This window comes from Mandrillus leucophaeus, unplaced genomic scaffold, assembly GCF_000951045.1.
Source record: "Mandrillus leucophaeus isolate KB7577 unplaced genomic scaffold, Mleu.le_1.0 Scaffold22, whole genome shotgun sequence".
NCBI lineage: Eukaryota > Metazoa > Chordata > Mammalia > Primates > Cercopithecidae > Mandrillus > Mandrillus leucophaeus.
Window position 1 is genome coordinate 3610241 of NW_012102254.1, and position 13035 is coordinate 3623275.

At 40.5% G+C, this 13035-nt stretch overlaps 1 protein-coding gene across 1 annotated transcript in view; it reads left to right on the forward strand.

The window, feature by feature from the left end:
* SETD2 (SET domain containing 2) overlaps positions 1-13035 on the forward strand; it is a 134738-nt gene that overhangs the window by 112015 nt on the left and 9688 nt on the right. Inside the window, exon 16 of the mRNA XM_011981141.1 lies at positions 3917-4028. Coding sequence (XP_011836531.1) covers positions 3917-4028 — 112 coding nt within the window. The remainder of the gene's footprint in view (positions 1-3916; positions 4029-13035) is intronic.

The window sequence follows — 13035 nt, forward strand, 5'->3', positions numbered from 1 at the left end:
TATACACTCATCTCTATACTCTTACGTAAATTGTTAAGATACATGTTTTTGTAGTCTGCTTTATTTACTAATCTATTTTATAGAGCTTTATCAATTCACATAGAACTATGGAATTTTTTCTTTAAAAAATTTTTTTTTTCTTTTTTTTGTAGAGACAGAGTCTTGCTTTGTTGCCCAGACTGATCTTCACGAACTCGTGGCTTCAAGCGATCCTCCCACCTAAGCCTCCCAAAATGCTGGGATGACAGGCGTGAGGCACCACACCCAGCTACAACTGTTAGTTTTAGTAATTGTTTATACTTTGTTGCAGGGCTGGCAAACTATGCCCACAGGCCACTTGTTTTGGCAAATAAAGTTTTATTGGAACACAACCATGCACATTTGCTTACAAATTGTCTACGGTTGCTTTCACACTACAATGACAGAGTAGTTGTGATAGAAACCATATGGCTCACAGGTCAAAATATTTATCGTCTAATCATTTACAGAGAAAGTTTGCCAACCCCTGCTCTATTGTATAGCTATATCAAATTGTATTTAACTCACTCTGATTGATAGGTCTTCACTATTTTATATGTAACTATAACCCTGAACATCCTTAGGGACACTAATCTTACTACTTCTTCAAGAGGGTACCTAGAAGTGGAATTGTTGGGCAAAACAGGTACACGTTTTAAATTGAGAAATATTGTCAGCTTACCGTTAAACAATAGTTTGTATCAATTTGGAATCTCACAAAAAAAAAGTGTATAAGTTCCTTTTAGTCACGTACAGCAGCTCATGCCTGTAATCCTGATGCTTTGGGAGGCTGGGGCAGGAGGATCGCTTGAGCCCAAGAGTTTGAGACCAGCTTGGGCACCATAGTGAAACCCCATCTCTACAAAAAATACAAAATTAGCTGGGCATGGTGGTGTGCACCTGTAGTCACAACTAGTTGGGAGACTGAGGCAAGAGGATCACTTGAGGCAGGAGGTCAGATCTGTAGTGAGCCATGATTGTGCCACTGCATTCTGGGTTGGGTGACAGAGCAAGACCTTGTCTCAAAAAAAAAAAAAAAAAATCCTTTTCCATCATGTCCTCTCTTTTAACCTTGCAAGTCTAACAGGTGGGAAATATTTTTATTTTCAGTTATTTTACTATTGAGATGGGATGTCTTCATTGAATTGTTGGTCATTTGTATCTTTTGTGAGTTAATTTGTTTGGGACATCTACCCGTTTTCTGTCCAGTGTTAGATTTCTTTATCAAGAGTATTGCAGATGTTTTTGTTTCTGATGTCTTGTGACATAAAGAAGTTTAAAATTTTCATATATTTTCCCTATATGCTTTCTGCTTAGAAGGGCCTTCCTTATTTGCATTAAAATGCTTCTATAGGCTGGGTGCAGTGGCTCACGCCTGTAATCCCAGCACTCTGGGAGGCCAGGACGGGCAGATCACCTGATTTCAGGAGTTCAAGACCAACCTGGCCAACGTGGTGAAACCCCGTCTCTCCTCCAGATATAAAAATTAGTTGGGTGTGGTGGCAGGTGCCTGTAAATCCCTGCTACTTGGGAAGCTGAGAGGCAGGAGAATTACTTGAACCCTGGAGGCAGAGGTTGCAGTGAGCCAAGATTGCACCACTGTACTCCAGCCTGGGTGACAGAGTGAAACTCTGTCTCAAAAAACAAAAAGGCTTTTATAAAATGAGCCCTCATTATGTTGCTAATTGAATGTGTAATGATTTTAAAAACTATGTGTGGTTTAACCAGAACTTTTTTTTTTTTTTGAGAAAGAGTTTTCACTCTTGTTGCCCACACTGGAGTGCAGTGGCACGATCTAGGCTCGCTGCAACCTCTGCCTCCAGGGTTCAAGTAATTCTCCTGCCTCTCAGTTTCCTGAGTAGCAGGGATTATAGGTGCCTGCCACCACGCCCAACTAATTTTTTTTTTTTTTTTTTTTGGTATTTTCAGTAGAGACAGCGTTTAACCATGTTGGCCAGGCTGGTCTCAAACTCCTGACCTCAGGTGATCCACCCACCTCGTCAGGCTGGTTTCGAACTCCTGACCTCATGATCTGCACGCTTCAGCCTCCCAAAGTGCTGGGATTACAGGTGTGAGCCACCACGCCTGGCCAGAACTTTGTTTTTTAACATCAAAACAAGCTTCTTAATATTCTATCAATCTTCCAAAAATAAAAATCGTTTGGGCCGGACATGGTGGCTCATGCCTGTAATCCCAGCACTTTGGGAGGCTGAGGCGTGCAGATCATGAGGTCAGGAGTTCGAAATCAGCCTGACCAACATGGTGAAACCCTGCCTCTACTAAAAATACAAAAACTAGCCAGGCGTGGTGGCATGCACCTGTAATCCTAGCTGCTCAGGAGGCTGACGCAGGAGAATCGCTTGAACCCAGGAGGCAGAGGTTGCAGTGAGCTGAGATCATGCCATTGCACTCCAGCCTGGGCGACAGAGTGAGACTCTATCTCAGAATCAAAGAAAAAAAAAAGTTTGTATTTCTTATTTATATGTGTACCTTTCCTGTCTTTTCTAGGTTTTCTTTATCTGGTAGCTAAGAACAGACATATATATATACATATTTGTTCAATTTCTATGATAACACCCTTAGCTGTTTGTGGTTCTTTTATTGTGATAGAAATGTTGAGCCTTTTAAAATAAATGAGTTCCATAGGTCAGAGGTAAGCCTATTTTTACAACTATATGCATACACACACACACACACACACAGATTTATCTTAAGTGTCTTTAATGTTGTTATGTTGTTGACTAAAGATTGATGTGGTGGTAAAGCAGAAGACTATAGTGACAAGATTGACCTGCCAGATTTGTTAGATCCTTTGAGGCTTTTGACATTTTAAGTCACTGTCCTCATAACATTCTTTGTTACAGCTGGCTTCAGACTCCTGAACGTGAATATCCTTACTTCCACTTTTTATCCTACAGATCTTTTTTTAAAAAGAAAAATCTTTGCCTGCTTATTTTCAAAATGACTGTAAACATTTAATGAGTTAACATGGCTGAAACCTTCTTTTTGCAGTTGGTCGAGAATATTTTTAGCAGAGAGTACAGGTTTTTGTGTTTTTGTTTGTTTTTTAAGATGGAGTTTCACTCTTGTTGCCCAGGCTGGAGTGCAATGGCACGATCTCGGCTCACTGCAACCTCTGCCTCCCAGGTTGAAGATATTCTTCTGACTCAGCCTCCTGAGTAGCTGGGATTATAGGCGCCTACCACCACGACTGGCTAATTTTTTGTATTTTTAGTAGAGATGGGGTTTCACTGTGTTGGCCAGGCTGGTCTCGAACTCCTGACCTCAGGTAATCCACCTGCCTCAGCCTCCCAAAGTGCCAGGAGTACAGGCATGAGCCACCATGCCTGGCCAAGGGTACAAGTTTTTAACCTGTACGTATTTTTCTTGTCAGTCATTAAACCAAAGGGGCAGAACTATTAAAAATAAAACTCCTGAAGCAAGGGATAATTTTCTCACATGGTCAAGGATTGCGAGAGGTATTACATGATTTATTTTGCTCCAATTATATGCTAGGTAGTCACTGTTTACCTCTTCATCTACAGAGGGGTGACATAGGCAGGGACCTATTTCTTGTACATTTTAGGCTTTGCCGAGTCTTATTTGCATGACATTAAGAGTCAGGTGAGAGACAGGATGTTCGGATTTACTGCTCTTTTTGACATCCAGTCAGTGTTGCCACATCATTGCCCACAGAAATAGGGACAATGAGGAAGGGCACGTCTCTGTGCTGAAGTCATTGCTGTTAGGAAGATAGAAAAAGTTTGTCTCTAACTCATGGAGCTGACTTATTCTATGTCTTATTGTATGTTGTGTTTTATGTATGTATGAACAGTGATGTTTATGTCAGGATTCTGTTTCCTAGCCCTGACAGCATGGCTGTTTTTTCTCTTTCTAGGCAGACTCAGTGGGATCCTCCTACTTGGGAAAGTCCAGGAGATGATGCCAGCCTTGAGCATGAAGCTGAGATGGACCTGGGAACTCCAACATATGATGAAAACCCCATGAAGGTGAGTGTGGCTTACACATGTATTTCCTGATCATTTGGGAGTCTTTGTTCTGTCATTCTATGAGGCCAGTAGTCACATGGTCTTGGGATTCTTTTTTCCTTATTCTGAAAAATAAGTGAGTGACCATGCATGTATCAAGGTGTAGAGATGAAGTCAAGGGGAAAGAATGGTCTTTTTTAGACATTCAGAGACTCAAATGCATGCTAACTACTTACTCTTTTGAGGGAGATATATGGCCAAATATGGCCAAGGGGTGTTTTGAACACCCCTTACTATGATTGCTTCAGGGCCTCTCTTGTTCTCTCTCTCTGCCTTTTTTTTTCTTTTTTTTAAATGAGACGGAGTCTCACTCTGTTGCCCAGGCTGGAGTGCAGTGGCACACTCTCAGCTCACTGTAACCTCTGCCTCCTGGGTTCAAGCAATTCTCCTGCCTTAACCTCCCGAGTAGCTGGGACTATGGATGTGCACTCCATGCCCGGCTAACGTTTGTATTTTTAGTAGAGATGAGATTTCGTCATGTTGCCCAGGCTGGCCTTGTACTCCTGACTGTTTCTGACTGTTTCAGCCTCCCAAAGTGTTGGAATTACAGGCGTGAGCCACCACAGCTGACCATATGAAGTGTCTTGAATGAAATCAGATATCATATTTTTATGTTCTAAAACCTGAATAATATTTTTTTAATTTTGAAAATAATTAAGTACTTCACTGGTTAAATTATTGGGAATAGGTGGAAGAAGGAAGAGGGAAGACAAAGAGCTGGAGTGAGAAGGGATTAAAGTAGAAATGAATTCATTCTTCTGTTTATATTTTATTCACTTCTGGAGGAAATGTTTTTCTCTTTTCACATGTGTTTGGCATTTGCAAAAAGATACACACTTAAGTTCAATCCATGTGGAGTCTGCTAAATTTCAAATGAATCACATAAAGCACGTAGCCACTTCACTCTAGCTGTTGTGCTGTCTTGTTTTCCTGAATCATTTAGGAATATGCCCAAGCCTGCTAAGCACTTGCCATTTAAATTATATGTAAGCTTAAATACAAACAAAAATCACAACTCCCATTTCCAGACTTCTGTACTGTGTTAGTTACATCTTTTGAAAAATAAACAAAGGGATTAAGAAAAGATCTGGTGCAGCAATATAGCTGAGTTCTGGGGCCAAGTTTATAAAGCATGTTGGAGGCCTTACCCTTCTTGTAAGCCCAAGTTCATGGGCACCGTAACTATTAATCTTGATGCAGTCTTTTGGTCTAGTATATGCATATTAAATTAGGCCTTTCAAAACAAATGAGGAATGGCATGAAGTTCACTGCTGCTTATTTATTGCTCAAGGAATTGCCTTTCTTATATGAAGACCTGTATTAGGAAATCCAGGTCGTCAAACTAGCCAAGCATAAAGTAGGAGCTGAGAAGTAGGAGCCAAGTAAAAGGGCAACTTATGTGCCATGCTACATAATTAGACCTTCATTCTCTGGCTAGCTGGTGAGAAAGGGAAGCCTTTAAAGTGATTTGAGCAGTGACATTTGCCTTTTACAAGGCTGTCTGCTGGAGATGGACTGGAGGGGTTGACTATAGAGCTGGCACCTTCGCAATGAGCTTATTGTAATAGTTAGGTCTACTCAGCACCCAGCGGCACCAGGCACCACCTGTTAAAAACGCAGACTCTCACTCCCTTTCCCAGACCTGCTAGATCAGAATCTGAAGTGATACAAGGTCCCAAGGTAATTACACATTCAAGTCTAAATAATTGGCAGTATTGTTTATGATTGACTGTAAGAGAAGTATGATCATAAAACTTTACTATATCCAACCACCCAGAGTGAGTGTATTTGTCAGGTTATGTTTGATCTTTACTCCTCTGTTACCATAGGTGCATGTGTGCCTGGAGAGTAAGCTGTTGGAAGTATTATATCCAAAAGGCAATGCCTGAATTACAATCCACTAGCTTGGAACTTTGGATCTCTAAATACACATTTTAAATCACACAGATCTGAACTTAATCTCACTCTTTTACATTTTGGTTATTTATCAGACATTTGAGTTCCTATTCCACACAAATGCCATGCCTAGACCTGGGCATACAAAAGGAGTATAAGGCAAGGTTATTGCTCCCAGGGGTCATAGGAAGGTAAGGTTTGAAAATGTACAGTATTATGTGGTTAAGTGGTAAACTGAGGGATTTATTTATTTTGTCATTTGGTTTGCTTTGATTTGTTTTTAGAGGCAGGGTCTCCCTCACTCTGTAGCCCAGGCTGGAGTACAGTGGTGCAAGCATAGCTTACCGTAACCTCGAACTCCTGGGCTCAAGTAATCCTTTCGTCTCAGCCTCCTGAGTAGCCAGGACTATAGATGCGTGCTACCATGCCTGGCTAATTTTTAAAAATTTTTGTAGACAACAAACAAGGACTTTAGAGGCCTGCAAAAGAAAATATAGTCTATCCTAGGAAGGAAAAGAGCACTAAACTAAATCTAACACTTAATTCACAATTAATTCTGATATATTGATGTGTTCATGTTTGTTGGGGGAGGTATATGTATAAAAATGAAAGGGAACGGAAGATTATAAAGAGAAAACATTCCTCCTAATACTAGCTCTTAACTGCCTCGGGGGGTTATAGAGTAGTACTTCTAATGGAGATTCAAAGGTGTCAGCTTCACTCAGTTGTTAGAGAAGATTGGAGAGGCCCTTTTATTCTTTTCTGCCACAGTATGTATACATAAATAAATCCCTCCTGGGATTCAAATAATAATAATGAGAGTGCACAAAGAATTAAGCTGCCAAATGTATTTCCTGTCGTGAACAAATAAAGGTAGAGATCTTCTCTCGCAAAAAGAATCATCATAGGCTAGGCACGGCAGCTCACTTTGGGAGGCCAAGGTGGCCCGATCACTTGAGCCCAGGAGTTCAAGACTAGCCTAGCCAACATGGTGAAACCTTGTGGCTCACGCCTGTATTCCCAGCACTTTGGGAGGCCCAGGCGGGTGGATCACCTGAGGTCAGAAGTTTGAGACCAGCCTGGCCCACATGGTGAAACCCTGTCTCTACTAAAAATAGAAAAATTAGCTGGGCATGGTGGCACATGCCTGAGCACATAGTAATCCCAGCTGCTCGAAAGGCTGAGGCAAGAGAATTGCTTGAACCCGGGAGACGGGGGTTGCAGTGAGCCGAGATTGCACCACTGCACTCCAACCTGGGCAACATGAGCAAGACTCTGTCTCAAAAAAAATAAAAAGAGAGAATATGATCAAACCACGACAGGGCTTATAACTTTAGTTACTTGAGTGCAAGTGTTAAGATTTGGTCTTGGTTTTCAGTCAGAAATTCACATATAGAATCAATCGGATTAATTTCTCTATACCCAAGAGCTGAGTTCTTAGGAGATACGCACATTCCCCTAGACTTCAGACCAGCCTCTTTCTAGATTACTTCTCCTTCAAGTCTGTCCCTGCCTACACTGGCAGTCCTGCACCACGTGCCTCCTCAGCATGGTACAAGTGGTTGCTTATAGCTCTGTCTTGCTTTTTCATCCTAGAAGTAACTCAACCAGAGGAAGTTATGAGGACTTTGTGAGAAAGTCCTTTAAAGCATTTGAGCTTTAAAGGATGAGGAATTTTTCAGTAAGCAAAGATAAGCTAAAAGGAAAGCTGGAGCAAAGGCAGGGAAGGAGGGGAATGTTTGGGATATGTTTGGGGAATAGCTCTGTTTACTTGTAGGAGGAACATAGGCATCATAATACTTGTAATCCAGCATGAGGTTGGAAGGGCATTGTTGGGGATAGACCTTGGGAATTTGAAAATGTAAAAGAATATGAACCTTTGTATGGTGGGAAACCTTTGAATTTTTTTTAGTAAAATTTATCTCGAGGCTTATGTCTGTAGGCCCTAAAATTCAGAAATGATTCTGTAAATAAAGGAATTGACAAGTACTTGCGCAAAGCAATTCAGTCTTTAAGGATGGCTTTCTTTTTTTCTCCCCCTCTCTGAGACAGTCTCATTCTGTCACCCAGGCTGGAGTGCAGTGGTGCGATCTCGGCTCATTGTAACCTCTGCCTCCCGGGTTCAAACAATTCTCATGCCTCAGCCTACTGAGTAACTGGGATTACAGGCACCTGCCCCCACACCTGGCTGATTTTTGTATTTGAAGTAGAGATGAGGTTTCACCATGTTGGCCAGGCTGGTCTTGAACTCCTGACTTCAGGTGATCCACTCGTCTTGGCCTCCCAAAGTGCTGGGATTACAGGTGTGAGCCACCCTGCCTGGCCAGGATGGTTATTTTATAACACCTTTTTGCTACTCATGACTCTGACAGTCCTCTGCCTTTTAATTGGTGTGTTAAACATATCAGTAGGCTTGGACTTAAGATCTACCCTCTTGTTATTTGTTTTTATTTATTTATTTATTTTTGGAGACAGATTCTTGCTCTGTCACCCGGGCTGGAGTGCAGTGGCATGATCTTGGCTCACTGCAATCTCTGCCTCCTGGGTTCAAGCAATTTTCCTGCCTCAGCCTCCTGAGTAGCTGGGATTACAGGCACCTCCCATGACGCCTGGCTAATTTTTGTATTTTTAGTAGAGACTGGGTTTCATGTTACCCAGGCTGATCTCAAACTCCTGACCTCAGGCGATCCACCTGCCTCAGCCTCCCAAAGTGCTGGGATTATAGGTGTGAGCCACCGTGCCCAGCCTTATTATTTGTTTTTAAATTTTTATTTGTCTTTGCTTTCTTTTGGATTGATTTAGAATTTATTTCAGTATTCTGTGTTTCTTTGTTTTGTTTTTTTCCTACTGACTTAGCCATACCTCTTTATTTTATTTTATTTTTTATTTTTTTGAGCCATGGTCTCACTCTGTTTCCCAGGCTGGAGTGCGGTAGCACCATCAGGGCTCACTGTAGTCTCCACCTCCCAGGCCCACATGATCCTCCCGTCTTAGCCACCCAAGTAGCTAATTTTTGTACATTTTTGTAGAGACAGGGTCTCGTGGTGTTGGTGACCGGGCTGGTCTCAAACTTCTAGTGTCAAGCAATTTTCCTGTTGTGGCCTCCCAAAGTGCTGGGATTACAGGTGTGAGCTACCACACCTGGCCTGCTTTACTTCTTGGTGGTTGTTTTAAGATGGTGGTTCTCAAAATGTTTGGTATGGGGACCTCTAGGGTTCCTAAGACCCTTTCAAGGGAGCCACAAGGTCAAAGCTATTTTAATAATAATATGAAAACATTACATTCCTCTGTCACATTTGGTACATTCACAAATATGCCATGGAATTTTCCAGGGAGCACATGACATATTTTAATGCAGAAAGCAGTGAGACTTCAGCTATATTCTAAGTGAGTTGTTAAAAGTGATTTCCAAAATGTAAAACTGCCACTCTTAACTGAAGTGCTTTAGTTTTGGAAAACAGTTATTTTTCACAAAAAATTATATTATTGTTATATAATAGATTTGCTAATGTTATTTTAAAATAATGCTTGATTTTTTCTCAGTTTAACTTAATTTCTAATATGAAAAATTTTGATAACTATAACCCATATGAATAAAAGCTCTTTGCAGTCCTCAGTGTTTTAAAAGTATAAAGGGATCTTGAGACCTACACATTTGAAAAACAGTATTGTAAGGTTTACAGTATGCATATTTATCTTATCACAATCTACCATTAAGTCCTGTATTTACCCACATATTTACCATTTCCAGCACTTCATTCTCTCATGTAGATTTGAATTTCCGTCTGGAATCATTTTCCTTTAACCTAAAGAATTTCCTTTAACATTTCTAGTATTTCAGATCTACTGTTGATGCATTTTGTCAGCTTTTGTCTGAAGAAAGGTATTTATCTTGCCACTTTTTAAGAAGTAGTGTTTTTTGTTGTTTTTTTTTTTTTGAGATGGAGTCTTGCTCTGTCGCCCAGGCTGGACTGCAGTGGCATGATCTCGGCTCACTGCAAGCTCCGCCTCCCGAGTTCACGCCATTCTCCTGCCTCAGCCTCCCAAGTAGCTGGGACTACTGGCGCCCACCACTATACCCGGCTAATTTTTTGTGTTTTTTAGTAGAGACGGGGTTTCACTGTGTTAGCCAGGATGGTCTCGATCTCCTGACCTCGTGATCTGCCCGCCTTGGCCTCCCAGTGCTGGGATTACAGGCGTGAGCCACCGTGCCCGGCCATAGTCTTTATTTTTAAAGCAATTTTAGTTCTATTTTGGCATAGCAAAATTGAACAGGAAGTACGGAGAGTTTCCATATACCCCCTGCACATGCACAAGCTTCGCTTTCTGTCAACATCAAAGCACCAGAGTGGTACATTTGTTACAATTGATGAATCTACTATGACACATTATTACCACCCAAAGTCCATAATTTACATTAGGATTCATTCTTGGTATTGTACATTTGTGGGTTTTAACAAAGGTATTGTGTCATCTATATAGCATCATAGTAACATACAGAATAGTTTCACTGCCCTAAAAACCTTTTGAACCGCCTCTTATTCATCATGCCTTCTTTCCTCATCTCTCTTTCCCGGTTCCTGGCAACCACTGATCTCTTTACAGTCTTCATAGTTTTGCTTTTTCCAGTAGTTAGCTACAGTAGGTAGCCTTTTCAGATTGGCTTCATTCACTTAGCAATATGCATTGAGGCTTCTACCATGTCTTTTCATGGCCTGATAGCTCATTTCCTTTTAGCACTGAATGTCTGAGTGTACCGCAGTTTATTTATCATTCACTTACTGAAGGACATCTTGGTTGCTTCCAACTTTTGGCAATTATAAATAAAGCTATTAAAAACATCCATGTGCAGGTTTATTATGACAGATACTTTCAGTGGATATGGAATTCTAAATTTATATTTTTTTCCTTTCAACACTTAAAAGATGTTTCCATTTTTTAATAATAGTTTATAATAAAAATATAATTATCTTTTTCCCCCATATATCTTGATTTTGTCTATTATAAACAGTTTTTAGTGGTTTATTATATACTTTGGTTTTGTTTTCTTTGTGTTTAATCTGCTTTGATTCTTGTACATTTTAGATTCATGATTGGTAGTTTTCATCAAATATGGAAATTTTTTCAAATATATATTTTTATACCATTGTCCCTTTTCCTGGGACTCCAATTATATACATGTTGTTAAACCGCTTGATACTGTCTCACAGAGCACCACATCTCTGTCAAACTTTTTTCAGCTCTTTTCTCCCTATGCTTCAGTTTGCATGGTTTCTGTTGCCCTCTTTTTAAAGTTCACTGATTTACCTTCTGCTGTATTGAATTAGCTAAGCTCATCCATTGATTCATTTTTAAATTTGTTATATTTTTCTGCTCTCAAATTTTAATTTGCTTATTTTTAATAGTTTTAATTTTTTATTTTTAACAGTGCTCTCACTTCATTGTATTTTTCATTTTTCATTTTATTTTATTCTTTTTTCGAGACAGGGTCTCACTGTGTTGTCCAGGCTGGAGTTCGGTGGTGCGATATCGGCTCACTGCAACCTCCGCTTCCCAGGTTTAAGCGATTCTCCTGCCTCAGCCTCCCGAGTAGCTGGGATTACAGGCGCCTGCTACCAAGCCCAGCTAATTTTTGTATTTTTATGGGGTTTTGCCCTGTTGGCCAGGCTAGTCTCAATCTCCTGACCTCAATTGATCTGCCCATCTGGGCTTCCCAAAGTGCTGGGATTACAGGCGTGTGCCATTGCACCCGGCCATTTTTACTTAATTTAAATGTCCGCTTTTTGTAGTCAAGTCCCAGAATAAAATGTTATTTTTAGGAATATGTTTAACTGAAAAACTGCATTTAAGTGTAGGCATTTAAGCAAACTAACTTTGCATGATAAAGCCCCTATCAAGTATCTCATACTTAAGCAGGTACCTCCAAATCATAGTTTGTAGCTTTATTGTAGCTTTTTTCAAAATACATTTTATACCATGTGTTCCCCCAGGAAATCCCTGGTGTCTTCCTGTCAGGTTAAAGAGACAAGAAACACAATAGGACAGTGATTATATTTTTAAGTATTAGAGTGGTTAGAGTCCCAGGTATTCTATATGCAGACCACTATACTCATATTTGTGTTTTATTTTTTATTTTGTTTTGTTTTGTATTTGTATGTTTTAATAAGTTTCTGGTCCAAAGGCTTACATTTTTATAGAAGCTACAGTTTTAGTTCCACGACCAGATAAAGACAGGGCAGCCCTGTGATCTACAAGATTGAAGGGTAGCTGGACGCAGTGGCTCACACCTCCATAATCCTAACACCTTGGGATGCCAAAGCAAAACTATTATAAAAATTTTTTTAAAAATTAGCCAGGCATTTTGGTGCACACACGTAGTCCCAGCTGTTTGGGGGGCTGAGGTGGGAGAATCACCCAAGCCCCAGAGGTCGAGGCTACAGTGAGCCAAGATCATGCCACTGCACTCCAGCCTGGTGACAGAGTGAGACATTGTCTCCAAAAGAAAAATACAAATAAAAGTTTGGGGGAGTTTGATAGCTCAGGGTTAGAACCATTTCTTGGTGACACTGAGATGGTCGAGCTGGTCTACAACAAATCTATGTGAGGGGAAATTGGAAGTGTTGGCTGTCATGGCCCCAAAGTCCTCTGCCCTGTGCACTGCAGTGTGGCCATACTTCTGCCCCGTGGTCAGGTAGGGCATGCTCAGCCAGTAGTGGTTCTCCAAATGACCAATCTACTGCCACCAGGAATGGTACTGTGGTTGGGGAGGGCAGTCAGGAACATGGTGCCACCTGTGTTTGTCTGTCCCTTTGGGCCAGTAGTTTTAATTTCTTCACTGTGTTCATGTTTTCTTTCATAACTGTGAAGATTTATAATAACTTTTAAATAATCGCCTGCTATTTTCAGTTGAACACTGGACATTGTGACTGTTACGTTGTTGAGTTTCAAAATTTTGTTACTTTCCATTAAAGAATGTTGAGTTTGTTCTGATAGTCAAGTTACTTGTGGATCACCTTAATTTTTTAGAGGCTGTTCTTTTTTTTTTTTTTTTTTTTTTTTTTTTTTTTTTTTT